General features: G+C 23.8%; 2 protein-coding genes and 1 long non-coding RNA gene across 17 annotated transcripts in view; 1 reads left to right on the top strand and 2 right to left on the bottom strand.

Annotated features, from left to right (window-relative positions):
• Positions 1–539: 539 nt before the first annotated feature.
• Positions 540–4,339, bottom strand: LOC126894088 (lysosomal acid phosphatase-like). Of its 2 annotated transcripts, none has more exons than XM_050664779.1 (7): positions 4,151–4,339; positions 3,898–3,990; positions 2,707–2,955; positions 2,219–2,389; positions 2,010–2,139; positions 1,723–1,934; positions 540–931 (listed from the first exon to the last, which is right to left on the bottom strand). In XM_050664779.1, the coding sequence occupies exons 1-7, from the start codon at positions 4,244–4,246 to the stop codon at positions 785–787; spliced, it is 1,098 nt and encodes a 365-aa protein (XP_050520736.1). In that variant the 5' UTR covers positions 4,247–4,339; the 3' UTR covers positions 540–784. The 2 variants fall into 2 exon arrangements, with proteins under 2 accessions (XP_050520736.1, XP_050520737.1); XM_050664780.1 differs by having other exon boundaries at positions 2,707–2,951; positions 4,151–4,168.
• LOC126894098 (uncharacterized) lies at positions 3,454–8,335 on the top strand. Its single transcript, XR_007701313.1, has 3 exons — positions 3,454–3,813; positions 3,924–4,229; positions 7,577–8,335. It is a non-coding gene; the product is annotated as an uncharacterized LOC126894098 (long non-coding RNA).
• LOC126894085 (muscle-specific protein 300 kDa-like) overlaps positions 5,511–25,862 on the bottom strand; it is a 22,923-nt gene continuing 2,571 nt past the window's right edge. For 12 of the 14 annotated variants that reach the window (XM_050664768.1, XM_050664769.1, XM_050664770.1 and 9 more), the window contains exons 3-26: positions 25,204–25,530; positions 24,538–24,846; positions 22,393–22,674; positions 20,518–20,814; positions 20,185–20,457; positions 19,859–20,116; positions 18,449–18,781; positions 15,509–16,027; positions 14,972–15,139; positions 14,417–14,911; positions 13,754–14,319; positions 13,372–13,678; positions 13,174–13,311; positions 12,284–12,435; positions 12,011–12,206; positions 11,623–11,946; positions 11,015–11,221; positions 10,427–10,800; positions 10,019–10,190; positions 9,762–9,962; positions 9,334–9,468; positions 8,763–9,032; positions 8,344–8,399; positions 5,511–6,506 (exon numbers count right to left, since the gene is read on the bottom strand). In XM_050664768.1, the coding sequence (XP_050520725.1) occupies positions 6,293–6,506; positions 8,344–8,399; positions 8,763–9,032; positions 9,334–9,468; positions 9,762–9,962; positions 10,019–10,190; positions 10,427–10,800; positions 11,015–11,221; positions 11,623–11,946; positions 12,011–12,206; positions 12,284–12,435; positions 13,174–13,311; positions 13,372–13,678; positions 13,754–14,319; positions 14,417–14,911; positions 14,972–15,139; positions 15,509–16,027; positions 18,449–18,781; positions 19,859–20,116; positions 20,185–20,457; positions 20,518–20,814; positions 22,393–22,674; positions 24,538–24,846; positions 25,204–25,530 (6,573 nt within the window). In that variant the 3' untranslated portion in view covers positions 5,511–6,292. Of the gene's footprint in view, positions 6,507–7,406; positions 7,447–8,343; positions 8,400–8,762; positions 9,033–9,333; positions 9,469–9,761; positions 9,963–10,018; positions 10,191–10,426; positions 10,801–11,014; positions 11,222–11,376; positions 11,435–11,622; positions 11,947–12,010; positions 12,207–12,283; positions 12,436–13,173; positions 13,312–13,371; positions 13,679–13,753; positions 14,320–14,416; positions 14,912–14,971; positions 15,140–15,508; positions 16,028–18,448; positions 18,782–19,858; positions 20,117–20,184; positions 20,458–20,517; positions 20,815–22,392; positions 22,675–24,537; positions 24,847–25,203; positions 25,531–25,862 lie in introns of all 14 variants that reach the window. The other 2 variants (XM_050664761.1, XM_050664763.1) reach the window with 2 other exon arrangements.

Here is a 25,862-nt window from a genome sequence, read left to right as displayed (position 1 = left end):
ATTTAATTCACGGTGTTTCATAACAAATCAGCTTTAACCCAATAATGGGCTGAAACAATATAGGACAACAAAGTTGTCCCGAGTAATGAAGTTTTACTGCACCAACCGCCGTTGACGTCTAATGCGGATAATAGAAATTTGTAGTTACCTTCTGAATTCCTGGTACCTTTTTTTTTCATAATAAGCCTATTTATACTGCTTCTATTGCAGTTGTAACGTTACTTATACATTCCTGTTACTATTTTTCAAATATTTTGACAAACGATATACTGTCGACAGAATTGCCTACACAAAACTCCTAATTATGTCGTGTATAGCTTTAGATTTTACACACAACAAACTTGGATTTAACAAATGAATCATAATACGTATGAGAAAGATAGTTTTAATCATTATAATATACCGAGTGTTCACTAGTTTAAGAAACAGGTCAATTGTTACTAACATTGAGAACAATAGAAACCCGTTCCCTTACTTACTGGACACTATATATTTATTTATTATAATTGTTCTTTTATAAAATTTTTTCTAAATAGATATAATAGCTTATGTATTATATATTTAATTAAAAAATTGAATAACAGTTATATTCACATTTCAGACATTTAAAATATCAATTATGAAAAACAATCTAAATCGCATAGTAATACTTAATTATAAAAATAATTTACAAATAATATTCGTTTTATATTTTATAAAAACTGTATATCATTGACAACTAATTATAATGTAATCGTATGATATAAAAAATGATCACTTTTTCGACAAAAATACACATGTGTTTCTACAAATCATGGCATTCCTGTTTTCTAGTTTTAGGAATTTTCTCGTTCACCATTTTAGCGAATTTAGAAACTTTGCAAGGTGGTTTACAGTTTGACATCGAGAGTTCTATACCTTTATCATCATCCCATTGTTTAAAAAAAAATACCTGAATACAAACACGTTATATTATTTACTAAAGTGTATATGTTTCATAATTATGTTCAATCATGAAAAATGACCATTTTACTCGTATTTAAAAGAAAATAATGAATTGCTTATGAATTATATGATTCGAACCGCTAATTTTTAATATATATTAATATTTTTTAATCCTTAAATGAAGTATCTCCACTGGCAATACTTCACACATTAACAATAGTTGTTAATTATAATTGATAATTATTTTCAGGATATTTTGAATTTGTGCGATTAAAACAAAAAATAATACTGAACTTTAAAAGTAAATTTGAGAAAAAATGTATACGAATAATTTAAATTAATACTATCAAAATATAGTTGAGACAAACGATAATTAAAATTTACATTATTTTGATAACTATGTTAATTTTATAGTATCAACTCAATGTGCATAATTTACTTTAATAATATCAGAAAACGTATCTTTGGAATGATATNTTATATAATTCGAACCGCTTATTTTTGAATATATATTAATATTTTTTAATCCTTAAATACATGAAGTATCTCCATTGGAAATACTTCACACATTAACAATAGTTGTTAATTATAATTGATAATTATTTTCAGGATATTTTGAATTTGTGCGATTAAAACAAAAAATAATAATGAACTTTAAAAATAAATTTGAGAAAAAATTTATTCGAATAATTTAAATTAATACTATCAAAATATAGTTGAGACAAACGATAATTGAAATTTACATTATTTTGATAACTTTGTTAATTTTATAGTATCAACTCAATGTACATAATTTACTTTAATAATATCAGAAAACGTATCTTTGGAATGATACAAATGAAAATGTAGAGAACCACCAAAGTTGAAAACATCCAATTCATTATCTAAAATGTTAGCTAAAAACCCTAAACTTAAGTCATGACCAGAGTATAAATACATTTTTCGTAGTTCAGTTGTATTCGCCTTAGATTTTTCTGCAATTAATGATGTTATTTCTTTCATTAGCGGTCCTTTAAATAGAAAAAATGATTATGGTAATAATTTAATTCGTAAAATGATTTATTTAACACGTGGTTAATAATTACCTGCAAAAATATTCTGTAATCTATTATTTCCAAATAATACCTTCATAAAATGTTTTCCATGGACATAATTTTTTATTTTTTCGTAATTACTCTGACTCAGCCATTCTGGTAATTGCAAACCAAAAGTTTTCTTGGGAAAAATAAACAGATAATATATGAACATTTCTTTAGTTTATTATGTGATATGGTGAAAACTTTCATTTTCTTACTTGGCATGTTAGTAAATCATAGAGTCCAAAAATATTTTTTCGATCAATGATTTGGCCACATTTCTTAGAGAGATATGGAAGTAAGTTGTCTATTACTGTCATATAACTGTTATTATAAAGTTCCACATAAGCTTTTTCTAAGACTGACTCAAATGCAGGACAATAACCAATCTATAACGACGTCATAAAGATGCGTATACTTGTTTATTTATTGTAATCACAATATTTATTTTTTACTAGTATTGTTATTGTAGTTTCTTTATAATACAAAGAAATTAATTGAAATGGGAAATTTTTCTAATAAGGTACAATAACAATCAGTTCAAGTTTTAAAGATATATATATATATATATATATTTAAAAAAAAAAAATTCCTTTCAAAAATATTCCAAGTTTATTTTACCGTTTATTAACTTATTACAAATGGCTATCAAATGAAAATTAAATTTAAATTTAGAAATTGAAGATTAAAACATGTTCATACGTACTGCTCCGTCACAGTGGTCCGGAGAATTACCATAAATAGGAATCGGTTGCCACAGTGTTTTTTTATCCGACCATATTTGATAATCTGTCGGAGGGTATAATCCTGTTAAGAGCATAGAGGCAGACATGTGTGTTCGAGATACATTAGTAGTTTTTGTGTATATTTCACTATCTAAATATAAATTGCTTAAGAAACCATCGTAAAGTCGACGCATAATCTGCCCTTTCTTAAACATGTGTTGTTTACCTAACTAGGAGAAAGGTATTAAAAAATTGTCAAGATTAATTAGTTATGATTAGACCTGACAAATATTTTTCTAAACCCATTTTATGTAATAAACTAAAAAAAAAAACTGTATACTTTTTTGAAGACAAGTTGATATTATGAAAAAAAATGCCGCGTTATGTTGAGATTTGGTAAATGAATTTAAAAATAGCAGACTTGATTTTCTAAATATTTCCAGTGATTTTGTAAGAAGCGCACTCTGTGCGTCCAGAAATTAATTTCAGGGTGTTATTATTTTTTTTTCATCAAATTTTTTTTAACTCGCTATGCTATTTAAGAAAACTTGAATAATCAAACAAAAAAAAGGTTATCACGTTTAATTCAACACATCGCTTATCATTTCAGAGGGGCTATCAAATGTAAACGTTTCTATAACAGTTTTCTAAATCATTAAAATCTTCTTATTAAAAATTTATTTTCTCAAAATCTACTAAATAATTTAACATAAGTTCCTATTGTATACATATAAGTAAAAAATTTATTTTTTCTTAATTAATTCTTAAAAAAATTGGGTGTACATCTCTTACCCTTCCCACAATTAATTATGCTACTGAATGTTCTTAGATTCTTCAAATTACTAAAAGTTTCAAGCAGTGATTTAATGAATACTTTCAACAATTTTAATGGAAAATTTTTATTTATGATACAATTATTTTTGTTTTTTACTCGTTGAAACTTAAAATTGTAATTTGTATGGCAATATATACAGATAGATGTATTAAAATGTGATACTTAGAAACACGGTAGTAATAGTTCATTAAGAGCACAATCGAAAATATTTTTCAATTTGGTACACGTGGAGGATAAATGCTACTAAAAAAAGGTAAAATACAATTGTAAATTATATTATTTTAAGAGTAATTGAATGATCAGATTAAACGGATAATGTTGTACTTTTTTATATTACCTTTGTTATTTGGTATGGACCTTCAGGAAAGAAATTGGTGTAAGGATTTAATTTATAATTGAAAAATGGAGCTCTATCACCATGACGAAAAATCTGTAAATAAAATTGAGAAAAAGTTATAAAGAGTTTAAAGATACACTTATATTATTATGAATCCATAGTAAATCAACATAATACAGTTTTATAAAACAACGAAATTATTGAATAATAGTGACATAGTTTAAATAGTAATTATAGTTACAATAAAACTTACCACTACTGCAAATTTTAAAGAAGAAACTGCTGGACGAATACTTCCATCTACAATAGCTAATACTACTAATATATTATAGGTAATATGTAAAAACATAATTTATTTAAGAGTATTATTGATGAAATCACATATGTTGTTGTGATTAAAGTATTAACTTATTAAATGTGATTATTTAATGAATTTTTAACTAATGTTAAGTCAATAAATAATATTTTTTATCCATGCATGTTTTGATAGATAACGAAATGCGTATTAATATGACCATTGCATTTTAAATGAATATTTTTTAGCTTTATTATATTATCATTAGGACCTTCAATATATCAAGGGATGCACTTTTCATAGTTATTACATAGCATTGATTATAAGTAATACCAGAATTTTTTTTAATGCAGATTGATTATTTTATTGAATAGATTATTGAAATTCAAGAATGAGAAATTCACAAAAACTCAATACACAAAATAGCTGATAAAGAATAGACTTCTACAGAAACCTTCTTTTATTATAAAGTTAATACTTTTCAATTATAAATAATGCTTGTATGTTTTATTTTTTTCAATAAAAATTATCATCTAAAACCACCATTGAGGAAAAATATGATTAAAGTGATTAATAGGTTTTTAAATTATTTCATTAGTTTTTAAAAATAATTTAAAATTTCATGATATACAAATGTACTATTCGACATTAAAATTAAATATTATTGTAATTCAACGAGAGAAATTTTAAAAATATTTATCTGTTTATGGCTTATTTTATTCCAAGCCTAATAAGCAATAAATACGATGAAATCATATAATTCTTATCGCTTGTTGAGTTATCTCATATAGTTCAATGTTATTAATTAACCGTATAATAGTTACATATTTTATGAATAACATGTATAGTTGTATTCTGAACTCGCATGTAAAGTAACTGGATGTTGGAAATATTATAATTGACGACCAATAACTGTCAAACGGTAAAATATTAATTTATAGTTTATGCTCGTCGATTCTGTTCATGATTAACTAAATTTAACCCAAATCATACTCCAGTATAGTTATGAATAAATCAAATGAGTATTTAACGAGGACACCGAATATATTTTAATCTCACAAGTTAAAATTTAACTACATCCTAATGCAATAAAAGTTATACTTAATGAATAGAAAAATTAGTTTTTTTATTTCATTCATCTGTTTCTATTATATTTTATTAGTCGTTTTTCCATATTCTACGTGTAAACTATAGAAAAAATTCTCATTTTTCTTTATAAAATTTTAAGAAATAATAAATATCTGAGATGATATGCTGTACAAGTACTACAAAGTATCGTTAAAAATAACTAACATATTTCCATGGTAAAAAAAAATCATAATTTAGAAGTAATATATTCTTTTTAAGTCACAATTAATATTGTCAGTAAAAAGTAATACAATAAAATAATACAAATATATATTATAAATATTACAAATATTATTAAAAAATTATTAAATATATATCTAAGTTAGTAAAAATAACAAATCTTAATAGGCACTTTGTGAATAATATTCACGATTTATAACAGAAAACTGAAAAACAAAACGCTTTAATCATTATTATATATTTTGTTTTGTTTGGTGTATTTTGAAGATAGAACTATGTATGACTATTACTTCATAGGTTACTATTTCTTATAACATAAGAAATATTATCATTAAACTTTCATTATATAATGAAAGTTAAATATATACAATAAAATAACAAGTAGTATTTATTATTCGAGCTGATGATATTGAGCGGTTAAGTTTTTTATGTCATTACTTATGTGAAATAAATTTAAGTGACTCGATGATTTCGCAATAAAATATAAAAGAATTTTAAAAAATTTGTTACATATTATAAAAAACTTATTTAATTTTCTATAGTAAAAATGATTTTTTTCAATCGCTTACATTCATAATTACAGTAATAGTCTTAATTAACATTTTTGTATTAAATTAAGATAAAATGTTTAAAGCGTTTTTTTTTTAGTATCACATTAAAATCTCTAATATTATATATATGTATATACTATATACTATAGATAACATTAATTGTATACTTGAAAACAATAGATAATTAGTCATATTTTGAATAACATTAAACAATAAAAATAACTAGTGAATGAGTAAGTGGTTAAACTGGAGGTGGTCCTCCAGGATATCGTAATAGTGGGTAAAGACTCCAAGCAATATTATTTGATTCCATGCAACTAAATTCCTCATCAACTATAGGTAATAAAGAAGCAGCACCAAGAACAAGTAACATAAGAGCTTGAAACGGAAGTGAAGCTCTCATTACTCGACCGAAAAATGTGTATCCACGTCTTAGCACCGTTTCTTCACCACCACTAGAATCATAAATTCAATATTACAGAAGATCCTTAAAAATATTGATTTGCTTTGTTAAAAAAAAAAAAAAAAACAGTTAAATTATTATTATAAAAGAGTTCTATTGCAAAATATATAATTTAATTTATTTATAATTATTTAAAATGTTTTAAATTTCTATTCGCAGCAAGACGAAACTAAAATATTAAAAATAATATGCTCTAGTAAATAAGGTTTTCACATGAAATTATTAAAATATTAAAATAATTAGACAAAGTTATTTAGTTTTTTTTTAACATTTAAGATAATATTATTATATTTATAATAATAATAATGTTTACAAAAAGGGCGATTTGACAGTTCATGTTAAATAAATATTTAATTGACTTATAATCGTTATCTACAATTGTTAATTTTCGATTTTTTGTAATATTTAATAATAATTTTTATTTAGATTGTAATTCTTTTTCTTTTCTAAAGGCTAAGCCTTGTCATAGTTTATATCCTGGGGAAATTAAGTGCCGTGGTTTCCCGTTGCCTTCTGAACTGGGAACATGGTACTTTTTCGGCACCGTAGAAGTAATATATAATAAAATATTTACATTTCCTTAGAAATAAAACAACACTTAAATGTTAAATGTCGAAAAAAATTGAATTTCATTAGATGGATAAAAGGTTTAATGTAAAGATACAGGGTTAAAAAATTGTTGTGCATAACTATTAATTATCAAATAATAGAATTATTAATAAATAATGTAATAATAAAAATAATATTAATATTTATGTTGTTAATAATGAGTCACACACAATAATTTTTGAAGTAAAGACTTCAATTTTATATTTAAATTTTGAACTACGAATTTCATGCAATTTCCACAATTAATAAAATTGATTCGGTTGCATCGAAAATTCAAAATTACCCAATGTCTAAATTGCCGAAAAAATGTCATAAATGTCACTCTGAAAATACAATAAAATTATATGTAATGTAATATGAATTACAATTCATATTATTAACAGTTTTAAATATTATAACATGTTAACTATATAGTTGTACATATAAACTAAATAATAATGTATTTTTTTATAGGCTAAACGAACAGTTCATTAAACAATGAAAATACATTCAGTTGCGCTTCATCTCCATCAATCATAGGGTAAGAGTACCAGTTATGGCCATTTTAGTATTTAATGTGGTAATTTGGTATTTGATCAATAAGTTATAGTACTTATTCTAGGATCAAATGAATTTTTATAATCACAATTATGAGTTTTGGAACAATTGGTTACAAACATTTTAAAAATACTTCTAAAACATATAAATTTATTTTGTGGTCACAAGTGGTACAGTATACAATACCGGCGCATTCATTATGACTATTGCAAAATAGTATATTGTTTACGTATGAATATTGTGAGATTAAATATTCAGATCATTAAATATTACCAATGATTAAACTAACATTTCTACTCTATATAATGAAATTATACTAAAAGCCAAGACTATTCTCACAAATAAAAATAGCATTTGAAATATCATTAGTAAGTATATTAATGTTGTTGTTTAATTTTTTCTTTTTTATTTATTAATATATAATTTAATTATGTTGTTTGTATTATCACATTGTTTTTTTTTGTTATTTATTAATCATTTATTATTTATTTCTGTATTTTTTTATGGATATTGTAGGTTTTTCATAAAGTATAGCATAAAATGTTTTATTTTTATTTAACATTAAATATAATACTTTATTATTACATTGTATTATATTATTTTATTTTTAAGCAAAATAATATAGAAAAAATAAAACAGTGAAAGTAGTAAAGTTAAAAAAAAAATTTTGTGCAGATATTTACTTTGCGTTTGACTCTTCATCATTAAATTGATTCACAACAGTGCTTGTATCGTCCACCTTAAATGGGAACAAAAATTATTTTAACAAATGCGTGAGCATAATAAACCGTGCAATACAATTAAAATATAATACATATATATATATAAAATGTAGGTACAAAAATAAAAATATCTATTGCTATTATTTCTGTACCTATAATTTTCAATATAACACTCGTAACACTACTTAATGTAATAGAAATGTAATGTATTAGTATATAAAGCAAAATAAAGACACTCTAATTGATTTTCTATAAATAAAATGGAAGCTATAAGCAGTAAATATTATAGTGATATAATAAATAAAGGATAAATATAATATGTTATATAATACATATATATATTAATAATTTTCTACGCATTTTTTATTAAAATATCATACCTTGTAAATCCGTCTTGTACTAATGGTTTCGGTCGAAATATCATAGCCAAGGACTTTACCCAAATTGATAGTGTATTCAGCTGTCATATTTATTAATTCATTTAATCTAACTTTGAGATGTGATAATCTAGTATAAGAATCTATAACTGTTTGATCATTATCAGTGGGAACACGCAGTCTGGTTAATTCATTGGCCTGTCTTAACCAATCGGATGCTTCAAGTAAAGATACAATTCTTGGTTCACATTTTTCTAGGTCTTTATGTATTTTCTAAAATGTGCATAAAATGAGAATTTAGTAATAGGTTTTATCATCTTTTTAAGTTTTATTAACTTAATAGTTGAACCGTAGTGAGAGAGAAGTAGTATTTTAATGGAATTAAAAAAAAGCATAAATATAGACTACGATGGTACTGGAAAGAAATGTCATACATGTTTGCAATGAGACATCAGTATTCCTAACTCAGTATTGATTAAAAATTATTTATATAACTTGTGTGATTATTAAGTACAGAATATTTATTTTTGTTCTGTAATTAATAATCACATAAATATTTATTTTTGATATTTACTTTAAATTTATGGAATTTTCTGGAAATAACTTCGGTATCTTCTGATAAATCAATAGGTTCATTTGTTTTGATTGTCTGCTCTGTTTCATTTAACCAAGTAACAAGTTCATCAATCATGTCATAAAATTCCTCATTCTATAATAGGATAATAGGAAATATTCAATAAATATATATTTTATAAAAGCATAAATAACTATTCTTTTTAATTTTTTTTTTTTCGGAAAAATNTATCTTCTGATAAATCAATAGGTTCATTTGTTTTGATTGTCTGCTCTGTTTCATTTAACCAAGTAACAAGTTCATCAATCATGCCATAAAATTCCTCATTCTTTAATAGGATAATAGGAAATATTCAATAGATATATATTTTATAAAAGCATAAATAACTATTTTTTTTCGGAAAAAAAAATTTTAAAACTTAGTTCTACCTCCATAAGGGCTGTTTGTAGACTTGTTTGCCATTCGGTACAAGCTAAGGATACACGATCCCATCTTGCATTGGTAGCTGATAATCGAGTTTTGATTTGATCTGCTCTTTCAGTATCAGTACTATGTTCAGCTAAATGATCTCCAATAACATTTAATGATTTTATAATATTTCGATGGCTATCCATATACAAAAGCACTTCCTAAAGAAAAATGTGTTTTAAAAATTAATAAAACTATTTTAATTTATTTTACGGACTCTATGTTCTTGAATAACATCTTCTAGTTGTTCAATTTTAGTCGGAGGTATTGTTGGATTTACGCTTAATTTGGCTTCTGTTGATTGAATCCAATGCTCCAAACGCCACATGTCATTTTCAAATTGTGACCAATTTTGTTCGGAACACAATGGACATATCGTTAAACTTACACTAAAAGTAAAAATATGTATTGACTTATAAAGTTAATAAAATTTTATTATGCAATAGTCNTCTGTTGATTGAATCCAATGCTCCAAACGCCACATGTCATTTTCAAATTGTGACCAATTTTGTTCGGAACACAATGGACATATAGTTAAACTCACACTAAAAGTAAAAATATGTATTGACTTATAAAGTTAATAAAATGTACTTAATTTTATTATGCAATAGTGTATTTGACTTACTCTTGTTGTTTATTAAGTTGCAGAGTTCGGAATTTAGTTAAAATTTCTTCATGTTTAGCTAATAATTCTTGCGATCTAACAATACTGGGATTCGATTCTGGAACACCATATTGAGTTTTCAAAATATCACTCAGATGTTTGATAAGATCTGCGGACATTTGACAAGTTGCAATGTTTTTTGATAAGTTTTTGTCAGAATTCTGTAAAACTGCTTCTAATTCATTCAAGTCGAGTTCAGCGTTCGATATTGCGTTTAAAAATTCTAGTTGGAAAGAATCCTTATTAAGAAATTCTGAAGAAAGTGTATCAACTTGTATTTGTGAGTCCTTGCCGAATTCCAAAGTATCAACTTGAACTTCTTCATTTACCGACCGCTAATAAAATACATTATTATATGAACTGTTATTTAGATGCAGTAATTAATTATAATATTAATAATAATACTTTTTTGACACATGAAGTTTCCTCGNTTGCCGAATTCCAAAGTATCAACTTGAACTTCTTCATTTACCGACCGCTAATAAAATACATTATTATATGAACTGTTATTTAGATGCAGTAATTAATTTATAATATTAATAATAATACTTTTTTGACACATGAAGTTTCCTCGACACAAGTTATTTTTAATTTGTTAATGCGGGAGCTGATGTCTTTCCACAACATTTTGTATTCGTCTATCATTTCTTCGATTCGTTTTAAATCACAAGGGCTACTATTTTTCATTAATTGAAGACCTAACGTATTTGCTTTTTCTAAAAGTTCTCCATACTTATGTAATTCTGCCTCTAGTATCTACACGAAAATAATTATATGACAAAAATGTTTTAAAATATCATAGTAATTATTGAATTTTGTTTCATAATATTTTTTAAGAATATTAAGATATATGCAAAAAAATAAATAATTTTTGTATTTTAANGGGCTACTATTTTTCATTAATTGAAGACCTAACGTATTTGCTTTTTCTAAAAGTTCTCCGTACTTATGTAATTCTGCCTCTAGTATCTACACGAAAATAATTATATGATAAAAATGTTTTTAAAATATCATAGTAATTATTGAATTTTGTTTCATAATATTTTTTAAGAATATTAAGATATATGCAAAAAAATAAATAATTTTTGTATTTTAAATTGTCGTTGAAATAAGTAATTAAATTGAAATTTATTATTATTATTATATATTATTCATACCTGTAGGTTTCCAAGTTCTTTACCAAATTCATCATTTGAAATTTGCGCGAGAGTACTGTTTGTTTCATCCAAAACTTCAAGTTGAGTTAATTTATTATCAACTTGTGTAAGGGTAATTATAGCTTTCCCGTGAGCAATAGTAAAATCTTTCCATAAAGTAAGAGATTTTTTGAGCTCTAAAATTATTTCATTCAGTTTCTTCCTAATAGAAGTCCTGGATTTTATTATAGTCTCAATTTCTTGTTCAATAAACACATCGTATTTTGATTGTGAACTGGCCAATTCTAAATTGCACCACATTTCTTCTTCACTTTGCAGTTCTTTCTGAAATTTAAAAATTGAAATATTTACTGATATTTTAATATATTTAAAACTTTTTTTGAACTACCTCAATGTTCTTAATCGTTTTAGGTAAACTTTGATATTCTAAAGCATCATAGGTCTTGTGACTTTCTACAATTGTGTTCAACTGCTCAAGTTTTTTTTGTTCTATGTCAATTAATTTAGTAATTTTTTGTAAATCTTCCCAATTACTTCGTGTATTATTCTTTTGGTCTTCAATTTTATTCTCAATATTTTTCCAGCTAAAATAAGTAATAAATAAATACAATGATATTTATAAAATAATATTTAGTAATAAATTTTATCTCATTAGACTTACCTTATCGATATGGTTTTTAAAAGACTTTCTAGGTTAGAAGTACTTTCTAACATTAGTGACTCTGAGTTATTTGTTGTTTCCAAAAGTTTATTACATTTAAACTTTAAATCATCGTATTCTATTTGTTTTCCTTTAACGATATTTTGCAATTCCTGTCAAAAATTTAAAAATTAATAAGTATTATGTGATCTACACTAAAAAATACTTTATAGTAGAAGTCAGTAATGTAAGTTTTTTTATTTTTAAACTGAAAACTTTTCGAAAATGAAGACATGATAAACATGACTAGTTATATTATAAAATACTAGTAAATGGAAAAAATAATTTCTGTTATCTTTATCTCTATATACTGATGTCCCACCATGTTCTACATTTTTTTGAACAGCAATTATTTCTTGTTACTTTTTTCTTAAATATTTTGTACAGTCTTATGTTACATTAAAAGCATACTTTTTCAATATTTGTCTCAATTAAAAAAAAAATTTTTTTGATGGGTCGATAGAACTTTTATAGATAATTTAAAAAAAAAAATTTGATACCAATAACTTTTATTTTAATTCAGTAGTTACGTTTATACAGCATTTTGAAATTTTGATTTTTTATACAATTTTCCTATGGTATCAAATGTTAGACCATATTATATAAGTACAGAATTAAACATTTATTACGTTATTTACTGGTAACAGTACGCGTAAAGAAATAAAATGTAGATCATATGTTATATGAGTTGACAGTTAGATCTGTTCCACTCTGTATATATATTAGCATGTGACATTGTACAACATATATATATATACATATTATGTATAAATGTGTAGCATTAATAAAAATATGCAATTAAAATATTGTGTTATTTTATTTTTTAAATAAATAATTAAGTATAGACTAACATCGAATTTTATCAATTCTTTCTTTAAGCTTTCTTCCGAACTATCATAAAAAATAATTGGTGTATTAGTCAATTTGGTGTTTAAGTCTATGATCCATTTCTTCAATAAATTTACGTCATTATATAGTTTATGATTGTCCTAAAAATAAAATTATAAAAATAAAATTATCTTAACAGATGAAAAAGAAAATTAACTTACTAAAATTTTCGATGGTAGTTCAATAGTATTCTTATAAATTGATTCTTTTAATTCATTCCATTTCGTACTTATTTCTTTTAATTTGTTTTCAGTAGAAGTGGCTAACTCGGGATGCAAACGAGACTCTGCTTCAATTAATTTTAGTCCGGTATTATTCAGCCAATCAAATTCTTGTTGTTTAGTTTTGATAAGGGATTCAAACTCAGGTTTTATTACATCTGTTACAAATTTAGGGTCTTTTAAAGATTTAGTCAAATTTTTTAATTGAGAATCTGTATCAATAGTCCAGCATAAAAAGTCATGAGATCTACAGTATAATAATATAATTAATAAATAATTTTTTTATTTTTCAGAATTAATGTCTTTAAAATAAATTACTTACCTGTTAGAAAACTCTTGAGGTTTATACATTAAGTATTCTATTCGACAAGTTTGCAAGAAAAGCTGATGTAATAAGTCTTTTTGGTGGTATTTTAAAAATCTAATTTTTTGTCCAAAAGTACGAATTTCAATTGGATCTAATGAATCTTTTAACTTATCACGTGCTTCATTGGCTGACAAAAAGTTGAGATCTAATTGATTTAAACAACTTTTAAGATTATCTATTTCATTTAAGTTGTTTTTGAGTTTGTCAGATGGTACAAAATCTTCACTTTTTATGTCACAGTCTAAAATGAATTGTGTTAAATGAAGGTGAACATCTTGGAGTATTTTATCAATATTTTTAGTTTCTTTAGAAAATATTTTTATTAATTTTTCAATATTATTTAAATAACTGTTCCAAACTTCTAACGATGCTTGAATTTCGTTAATTCTTTGACTTATTGCAATTAATTCTTTTCTATGACCAACTTCAGTTTCTTTGCTACAAAAAGTGAATAGAATGTTTTGCTTTTGTTCTAAATTGTTTACTTGAACATTTTCTAATTCCAAACTACTTAATAAATTCTAAAAAAAAAAAAAAACAGTATTAGCTTTATAGAATTTTTCAATCGTCTCAAAATATTTAAGTCACAATTAAATTAAAAAAGTAATTAGAACTTACATTTATATGCGTTTTAAGTTGAGGTAACCTTTTTGAATTGACGAATTTCAAATTCAAGTTAGAATGGATATTTTCTATTTTCCATAACCATTCATATATTTTTTTAATATTTCTTCGATATTCTTTCCAGTGATTGAGTCTAGTCCATATCTCTTGTTGAATTTTAAAAAGTTGAGTCATAATATTATTATGTAATTCCGTCAAAGACTTAATTTTATCAATTATAGACGGTTCAGAAATTATGTCGGGTTTGTTAACAAATGTTGTTAAGTTATCAAGTTGACTGTTGAGAACTTCTTGATGAACTTGGCAAAGTCGTTCATGGTTAGTTAATGAGTGATAGTCACCAGGCATAGGAGAATTTAAAAACTCTTGTACATACATAAGATAATCGTGCCATAACTCTAGTACTGAGTTATTATTTTCGTTTTCTAGTAAAGAGCATGAAAGTCTACGGTATTGCTCAAAAGTCTCTTTGAATATTTGTTGCCAATGCTAAAAAACAAAATAAGTATAAAAAGAAAAATTCAATAATGTATATAGTATGATATTTACCTGGAATACTTCTACTATTGAGTTTGATCGTATTACATTTAAAGGAGTGTCAAAAATATCTCGATCTAAAGATTTGTCTATAGCTTTTTTAGAGTCGCTTAAATTCATTAGCTTGGTTCTTAATTCCTCAAGACTTTCATTGTTTATTTCTATATTTTTTGTTGAACTCTGTAAAATAACATAAAGATTAAGTTACGTCATAGGATTTTTTAACATTCATAAAGACGACACCTATTGTTTAAATATTGTTCTTTATATTAAAAAATGCCAACTTATGGTTGTTATGTGTGAATATTTTTTTTACAAGAATAATCACATTTGTTGTATCAAAAATATACTATTAACTGTTTTTATTGAATACTGCACGATTTTTATTTTAAGTTTTAGAAGCCATTAAAAGTTTTATCAGAACGAATTAATAGTATTTAGGTCGAATCAATAACCAATATAAAAAAAATCTGCGTGTTGTTTCTAAAATTTTACATTATTTTTTAATACTATAAAGAAACGGTCAAGTACAGTTGTAGTATTCTTTACTTTTTCAATATCGTGCAAGAGCTGCTTTGCATGTTCGACATCGTGTGAAATCTTATTTTTTTTGTCTGAAACGTCTCCTAGTGCGATAATAATCTTTTGAACTTTTTCAAGTTTCACGTTTAGTTCTTCTACTTCAACAGTTAATGGTATGTCGTCTGAACTAAGACCAATTGTATCACTAATATTTGTTATCATATTACGTAATTCTTCAATAATTTGTTTTTGTTTTTCAAAACATTTCGTTGTGTCACCAGGAACATCATCCGACGTTTCAAGCGATTCGATCTTACTTTTAAGCCAATCATTCGTTGAATCCTTTAAATTATGATAACTTTGTAATTGTTTTGATGCTTTTATGAAAGATTCGATTGAATCTTTTAGTTCTACTCCTATTAATTTCCATTGTTTTAGATCACTATCAATAAATTCATTTAATAATCGTTTCTTTTCTTTTTTATGTAATTTTTCAATTAAAGTTGTGATATTTTTGTTTTCTTTTTCGTATTCACCGCGAACCTCCTGAAATAATAATGCATATTAATGTTTATAGTTCAAATTTTCAATTATTCTAGGACAAACAAACTTGTATTTTAATTTCAAAATAAATTAAAAATGATACGATTATTTTGTAATGAAATTTATAAAGTCAAAATCAAACGTTTTTTATACATCATAAAATATTGTTGTTGAGCAAAGCCATTATTGTGATAAATAAACTTATTTATAATTAACTAATTCGATTATTTTTTGCTAAATTAATTTTAAGTTGTTACAGCATAAATATGTGAAATTAATGCTCAAATTTATATAACTACATATTACACTACTATATTAACACAGTTTAANTATAACTACGTATTACACTACTATATTAATATAGTTTAGATAAACTTTAAAGGTATTGATGTTGACTACATTTGTCTGAAAAATGTTCTACATTTTAAAATGTATTTTAACTGGTTAAAATTATTATGTGTTGACCTATAAAATAAGATTATTTATTTATGTCCCTCTGAATATTGAATACATTAGATATGTATAATGTATAACTTATAATAGTGACAAGCGGGAACTATGTTTTGTTCGTTTGTAATGCTGATTTTGTGTGGCATNAATACATTAGATATGTATAATGTATAACTTATAATAGTGACAAGCGGGAACTATGTTTTGTTCGTTTGTAATGCTGATTTTGTTTGTGTGGCAANATGCTGATTTTGTGTGGCATAACGCACAGTCAACAAATAAAATTTAACCATTTTAGGATGACATATATAAAATGACTTAAATATTTATAACCGTAGGGATTGGGATATGCATGTTTCAAAATGATCGAAAATTTCATCAATTGTGTATTCATTAGTAGTTTTAGTATTATAAAAAAAATTTGTGACTAGGTGATGTAACGTAATACAAGTAGTTCCGTTGTCAAAATATAAACAGTTCTTCAAATTGATCACTAAAAACACCAAATAATCTTTTATTAAATACTACAGAGTTATTAATTTAATATAATTAGTATGGATATTTTACGTTATTTTTTTTATATTGTTATCTGTGTGACCTTGATGTCATAATGACTAGTAGGTTGTTAAACGAATACTTAAATGATTTTGTTATCAAAATCATGATATATAGCGGTTTTATGAGAAATAAAAATGACATGAATAAACAACTAAAATTTTACTAATACCTTCAATTTTTACATTATGTTCATATAAATTTAGAAAATTATAATGTATAAAACTATCAATTATATGGACGTTTAGCAAATATGTAATAATTTTTATCAATAAAAAATAAGTTCATACTAAAAATATATTCAGATATTTTTTATTTACAAAATTACTTAATTATAAGAGTTAGACAATTACCTAACAGCACATAAATTCTAGGTAAATTAGTGGTATTAGTTTTGTAATTTACTCGAAAGTTGCTAAATAAAAGATTAAACACAATAAGTACTTAATTTTCGTTAGACACAGAGTAAATATTTGTACTCAATACTAACGAAGTGGTTTCAAGGTTTTTATAGTTACTATACCAATGAAAAATTCTTTAAGACAAGAAACATAAAGAATTTCTAAATAGACTTGATAGTAATGTTAAAATAATAAATTTTTAAATAGAATTATCAATAAAATTATTAATAAAAATAATATAATAAAATTTGAGGAACCATTTTTTTATTTATTTATTTATTTTACATACCTATTTTACCATTTATAATAATAATAATAAAAACTTAATGAAATTAATTACTTCTAAAACAATAATGCAAACAACATTGTTATCACTTACACCAATTAACTCTTTGATAATTAAATAACGATCCTTAAATTATGAAATATCAACTAGGTCAAATATAATTATATGTTTATTTTTTTGGTTTATATTAGGTATTTCTAAAAAATAAATATTTAATACAAATTATTTTTATTTATTGTTACTAAAAATTTTGAGTGACGTGTATTTAAAAACTGAATCGAAGATATGTAAAAAAAGAGCAACACACGGCTAGTGTTTTGAAACGAACGAAGCATACTGATTTAATCGGTGACGTTCATACACACAGCTGTATGCAATTTTTTGCTTGAGTAATAATTATTTACATTATTATTTTCTAAATAGCCACTGTACAGAGTGATAAAAATAATATTTCTCTGTCCTCTTGCATAGAATATTAGAAGCAACATACGTCAATTGTTTAAATATTGGGGCATAATGCACTGGAAATAGAATGGTTTTATTTTTATCCAATACGTCACGTTTGATTTTAAAGCTTTACATAGCATTGGTATTTCAATTTTATTAATTAAAATTTTGATAGGATAAATTATAAATATAGTAAACGATATTAAAATATGTCTACGATTAATATAATTAATTACTATTACTGATAAAATAATAAAAATAAATTAACTATTTAAAAGTAAATACCTTTAAATGTTTAATGAAGAATTCTAAATTTGTATCTATTATATCAGATTTTATTGTAATATTTCTTAAGATATTGATGGTATTAGTTTTAATTATGATTTTCTTATGTATTTCATCAGCTTGAATCCAATACTTTAATTTATTTTCAAGTTTTTCGGAAATTGCAGCTTGTTTGGAATTTAATTCTTTACATTGTTTTTCGGACTCATTTATCTTAGCTTCTATTGATTTCCTATCGTGTTTGAACGGTTTTAAATTATCTTTCAGTTGTTTCAAATTCTGTGAGATGTCTGATAAATTATTTTGCCAAATTGTTAAATTGTTCAAAATATTCTAAAAGTAATATAAATTAAAAAAAAATTAATTTTGAAATTAAAAAATTTTTATTGATCTTATAAAGTTATTTTTGAATATAATAAATTAAGGAATGATTCCTTAATTAACCTGATAATGATTATCAGGTTAAATTATCTTATTTATTCTAAAAAACAAAAAAGATAAAGGATATTGAAAAAACTATACTATAAAGTAAATCAACATAAATGTTGATTTACTTCTTAATCTAATATTATTAGATTAAGGACTGCGGTTTTAAGGGAATATTTTTCCTACAAAAAAATTGATTTTTATTTTTAATCTACTCAATGTATGCAAAGCAGAATCTGTTTAACAGATATTATAAAAATGTATACATATAAAAAAAAAAAAAACAATTTAAGAATAATATATTTATAAACTTTTAATTAATTAAATTAAAATGATAATATTAGAATCTATATTTTTTAATAAATATTATTATATTAATAAACATACATTTTTTATTAAGTTGTAAATATTTAGCACTTTTATTCATACATACAATTTGTTAAATTCTAACTGACTTAAAACTTATGAAAACACGAGGAATATAATATTATAATATACTGTAAAATGTATAGCAGAATACTGGTCAAAAAGGTCATTTGTTTGGGGGAATCATGTACACTTATTAATCGATGATTTTCATATTTTATAAAAATAATTTCACATTTTATTAGAAAAATGTAAAATTTGTTTGTTAATTATAGTTAAGGTAAAAATGTAAAGGAATAATATGTAATTATCTTTCATCCCGGGTCGAATAATTCTGGGTAATTTTTAAAACTCCAAAGGTGGGCTGACCAAAGGAACTAAAGACATTTGTTCATTGAAAGTTCCTAAAATGTCCTATCTCATCAAATGTATTTATTTGAGACAGTTTGTGATTATTCTAAATATAAAAATATCAAGCATTTCAGTACGAGTAATCAATTTTTACCTTGCGTGCCCTCCATGTCACTAAATATTTATCTTATCTATTTATTATAAAATTAATGATATAACTCAGTATTAATTAAATAATTGAAAATAGTTTCTTAAAAAAACACTTACTGTATGAGTTATTCTAGCAGCACTTAATGAATTCTTATCTTTATACTCTGATGTTTCTAATCCTATTAATAATATTTCAGCGTGTTTCAAACTATTGCTAAGTTCAGATATTTTATCCATTAGGAAATAAAGTTTGAGTTTTAAATTTGTAGTATCGATAAGTTTATTTTCACATTGGTTCTTTAGTAGATTTGAACGTTCAATTAAAGTTTTATTTTTAGTGAGGTTTTCAATGATATTAATTTCCCGTAAGACATTCTGTGAAAAATAAAATAAAATTTATAATGAGTTATTATAGTTTAAGTAAAAAGAAATTCTTGTCATACATCAAGGGTATTAGTATGCTCAAAAATTGAATCGTTTGGTTTTTCTATTGATAATTCTAAAATTTGTAATCTTGTAGTTATATTTTCTTCGCTAATTTTTATTTGTTTTATATCTTGTTTATTTTTCAAACTCATGCAAGTAAACTTAATAGAATTTAATTCGTCAATTTCTTTTTGACCGTCCGTCAATGATAAAATATCAAAAGATTTATTTAAGTGGATTTCAGCTATTTCTATCATTTTAAATATATTGTCTAAGTTGATTATATTTTCCTGAAATATTGATTAGACATTAGTTCCATAAATAAAATAAGAAATAACAATAGTTTTTACCACGTAGTTACTATGAGTGTTAATTTGGGCGTAGTTACAGACTTCTGAGTTAGATATTACAGTTGATAAGTCAGATGTTATTTTGGTTTTAATTATATTGTAATTATTAAATTCCTTTTTAAAAGCCAATAAACGATTTTCTTCATCTTTCAATTTATTTTTCAATAAAAACAAGTTATTGGTTTGAATTCCGGTGAATTTTATTAGTGGTTCGATGCTTGTATGATCTTGGATATTAATTATATCATTCAAATTGACAATTTTATCATAATGTATTAATACTTCCGAAATCAGCGTCTACAAAATAAAAAGTCAAGTATATTTCAATATATGTAACTATTTTTTTCAATTTTTTATATTGAACAATAAGCAACATGGAGTTCAAATGAATTTATAGGCTATATTATCTTTAAAAGTATAAAACAATTATGCCCGTGAAAAATAAGTTTATTATTTTTGACGTCACTATAATCCACAAATCTTTTATTGGAAATAACTTTTATTTTATTTGAGTTATCTTAAACATCTTTAAACAAACATTAAAATTTATGTTCGCGTTATGTCGTGTGAACAATGTTGCATAGTATAAAATATATAATAATTTTAGTATATCTAGGAGAAGTTATAAATTTTAAATAGACTTACTTAAAATTTTTTTTATTTTTAAATAATTAACAACAGAATTTTCAAACGAAAAATAAACAATTTAATAAAAGTTTTTTGAGATCACTTATGTAACTAATAGTTAAGTAAAAAATTTCTATGATGTTATAAGGCTATATAAGCTATATGGTTATCACATAATTAACTAAAAAGAAGCACAGCACATAATTGGGACAAGTATAGATGATATCCAACAGAGATTAAAATCACTATCATAAGATACGTTTCGATGTAAATTTGTAAAGAGTGTTTAATTTTAAAAAATTGGTGGATTATTCCAAAAGCTACATTATCTGCTAGTTCCTTATTAATATCTTGATTAAGATAAAGTATGTCGAATGAAAAAGGGATTATTAAAAAATATTATTTCGCATAAAAAAATTGTGTTGATGCATACACTTTTCAATAAGTTATAGCATTATAAAGTTAAAAATGTAAAAAATAAAATCGAGAATTTTCACACAAAAATAATATTCGGTAGCCATTTTCACCGTAAAGAAAAAATAAAGTCAGAAATTATTTTTTTCCATAATAAAGTACATTACATTAGCTTTAAATTAAGATATATATAAAAGTGTCAGACTTTCCGGAACATTTTCAAAAGTCAAGTTGAAAAAGTTAATTTTTTGTGAAAAAGTTGTCATTTAAACCCCCCCCCCTGTGTGCGGGTAAAGGGTCAGATTTATAAAAAAAATATACCAAATAAAAGGTAATGATATCATGCATCTATATAAAAAAAAATTGAAAAAATTAAAGACCTTGATTTATACTTTAAAAAAAAAAAATTGTTTGTTACTTATGAATAAATTTACTCTTCTATAAAGAATTTTCATCAGAGACCAAAATATACTATATGCTTTACTGCATTTAGATTTTTTCTATTTCTTATTTTTTGTGATTATTACTAAATAGTAAAAAATAAGTATTTACATATAAAAAAAAATATTATAAACAAAAAAAAATTTTTTTTAATCTTAACATATTAAAAATCAGAATCTATAATAATTTGTTTTTCGAATCGAAAAAGAACACATCATAGTAAAATTAGTACCTTGTCAGTCTCGTATCGAAGCTAAAAGTTATTTCAACAATAAACTAAATTAGTTAATTTCCATCTTTCTATATTTTATACTTTAAAAGAAGTTAAAACAAATTTTTTATATAACAATTTAACTAAATTTTAATAAGTTGATTTAAATAATGAAAAATTACCTGATTGCTAATAAGTCGTTTTTCATAATTTAATAAGGATGTATTTTCTTGTGAATTTATAAAGGCCTTAAATTCATCAAACCATGTTTGTTCAGAATTCATTATATGATTTAAATATTTCCATTCATTATTTAAATGTAATAATGTTTCAAAAAATTGTTTTTTGTTAATAAATGCTTCGTTTAACTTTTTAATGAGAGTTTTATCGCAGTTTTGTGAAATTAAATATAACTTTAAATTATTTACTAGCGTTAAAATTTCAATTTCTTCTCGTAAACAGTCCTAAAAAAATAAAAAGTTTTAATCATGTTAACTAAATAGAATAAAATAAGAAATATAAAATCGTTTTTTACAATTAAGAAATTTCCATACAACGAATAAAACAATTATAAATATGTTTTGCGCGAGACAATTTGATATGTAATGATGCTAGAGTTCCAAAATATTTACTTAATAATTGATGAGAATATTATCTGTGATCAAACGTTTTCGATTTTTCGTTTATATAATTTCTAGTATTTTGTATTCAGTAATAAATTTTAGTAAAATTTACTATATTTTGGTATTTTTAATTTTCAAAAATAACTTTAGAGTTGAGTTTTCAAAATTATAAAAACGCCAGATCACAGATAATTATCTCTATAATTCTGTGAAATTCGAAGTCTGTGATGTTAATCACAGTCTTCAATACAACTTGATTAAAGTTGTCACGCACAAAACAATTTTTAATGAATAATATTTCATTTTTTTATTTCATAACTCATTTTTTAAAACTCACTTTTTTATAGTCAATATATAGAAGGTAGACTTTAAGAATTGATACGATCACATATGTGTGATCATATCTAACATTATTATTGTAACGCCGACTAGGCTTATATCGTTGACACAGTGACACACGTATTACTACAGGAGGACAGACTGCACACATAAACATTTTTGTAATTCACGGTCAAAGTACCATGATAATATATCCCTAACGCCAGTTGACTTTTTACCATTATTTCGACCATTACTCTTGTCTTATATTTAACTTAACTTAGCTACCACGTAAATAGTGTGAGTGTGTGTGTGTCGCCGTCAGCTCCCTGTTAGATTATATCATCTCTAGGTGTCCAGCAAGTTGTACTATTTATTTAATATGTCTTTTCTTAATAAATATTTATATCATTGTTAACCAAGAGTGTTATATATATATATATATATATATATTGTAGTGCGACTCTTAGTAGTTCCTTTAAGGGAATATAAATTAAATAGAAAACCTCAGTATCAAAGGTAGACATAGCCTAGCCAGATATTCCCCCGTTGGTCCTTTAGAATACTATTGACGGGCATTTAGGCTTAACCCCTAAATTGTGACGTAACAGAATCTTTTGTTTGCTTGTATGGCGTCCTTTTAATATTTTAAGACTAGGTTTTAATTTTTTATTAGTAAAATTTAAAGTTAATTTATATTTAATTAGTGAACCTATGATAGATTGAAAACAATTTATATGGAAATCTATTTTTCATCATTAAAGTTTTTAAAATTGATAAACAATTTTGCTTCTGAAATAATTTGTAATATTTTGGTATTGGAAGAACTGTTCTTACTTTAAAATCACAGTTGTGAATTAAAAAAAAATATATATATGAGTGCATAATAGTAAACTAAAGTTATGAAAGTGTTATAAATTACGTCGTAATAAACACATTCTATTACTTGTAAGACACCAAATAATTAATTAATCTATTATAATATTTGCACTGTTGTACATTATTTATTATATATTTTTATATGTGTCAACTTGTTCATTGTAAACTATGCAACTTATCTTAAAAAAATAATCATGTGATGTTCAATTTAATACAATAAATAAATATTCACTAAAAGCATTGTCGAAAACATCCCAAGATGACAAGTAATCAAAAATAATATAAAAAGACTTAGTTCTGCTTGAACATCAGAGGGACTTCTTAAACTTAAATTTCAATTACTATAAGTAAAAATGCTATAAAACATATGAAGTCTATATCTTAAAGTTAATAAATCGCAAAAATTGGTTTTTAAAATTTGTTGGAAATTTAAATTTTAATATGGTATTAAAATATATTTAAAATTTAAATATAGTTACGGATAAAATAAAAAATAATTTAAGTTACCGGAACATCATCCATCATTAATTGGCCAAATCGATTTTTGTTTTCATTATTTAGATTTTGGTCAATCAGATTCAATTCCTTTGAATTTATATCCGTCATTTTTTTCTCCATCAGTTCAATAATTAATATTTTATTGGTATTTATCAATTCATTTTCTAATTTTTTAGCAGTTTTTAATAGTTTATTTATGTCCTTAGATATATCATGATTAAAATCATTCGCTTGATTATATATAGAAACAATTTCATGTATTTCCTCTATAACTTGTTGTAAAGAATCTAACAGTAAATTACATTTGTCAAATTTTTCCTATAAAATAAAACAACTATTAAATTTTATTGAATTATTGAATTTACATTTTCAGTTGTACTTTGAAAATATTTTTAATTCAAACGAAACGGGAAAACTTATATATAAACATGAATAATTGATTTAAGATTAATATACAAAAATATATCTTAATAAAATGGTAGTTATTTGCAGTTTTAATATTGATATGATAAATTAAAAATACATATTATACGTTTAAGTAATATACTGACAATTTACTATGAGAGAAAAAATGAAATATCTTACATTAAGAAATTACATGTACGTAAAATTAAAGTTCACTTATTCTAGTAAATATAGTTAAATAATTATTTAAAAATATGAATAACACGTTACCTCTATAATAAGTTTTTCTTTTTTTAATTGATTAAATTGTATTTCGCAATTTTCAATATTTTTGGAACAATTTTCGATCATTGAAAAACGTTTGTTTATATTACATTTTTGAGTGGAATGTAATTTGGTACCATAAAGTTTTTTTAGTTCAATTATTTTTTGTTGAAGGTATTCCATTTTTATATTAATGTTATTTTGATCATTAGTTAAGTAAGAGGTTTTTGAAATGCCTGGAATTTGGGTCATAGTTAGTGCATTTTCTACTGTTGATTCTATTTCTTCAAAAACTTTATTGATACACGAATCATTTTTCATCGTCTCATTATCCTGTAATATAAAATAATTATATTATTCTAAAAAGTATGAAATATTTGTAATCACATAATATTTAAAACGGGTGTAAAATATAATAAGCAATGTAAAGGATAATAAACATTCATTAAATTACAAATCAATGTTACAAATACTTTAAGCAACTAAGATGTAAAAAAGAAAACATATAAAATGCTATAAGAAAGTTTTATTATAATCAACAATAAACAACTAAAATTAGTAATGTGAGTGATAAAGTATACAGAGTGATTCATTAATCATTTATATACTTATATTAGATTTAAAGTTTCATGTATTTATTCAACTTAACAATCATGATGAATTTT

This window comes from Daktulosphaira vitifoliae, unplaced genomic scaffold (genome assembly GCF_025091365.1).
Source record: "Daktulosphaira vitifoliae isolate Bord-2020 unplaced genomic scaffold, ASM2509136v1 Scaffold_1, whole genome shotgun sequence".
NCBI classification, from domain to species: domain Eukaryota; kingdom Metazoa; phylum Arthropoda; class Insecta; order Hemiptera; family Phylloxeridae; genus Daktulosphaira; species Daktulosphaira vitifoliae.
Note: the sequence above shows the minus strand (reverse complement) of the source record. Positions and strands in the feature narration are given on the sequence as shown.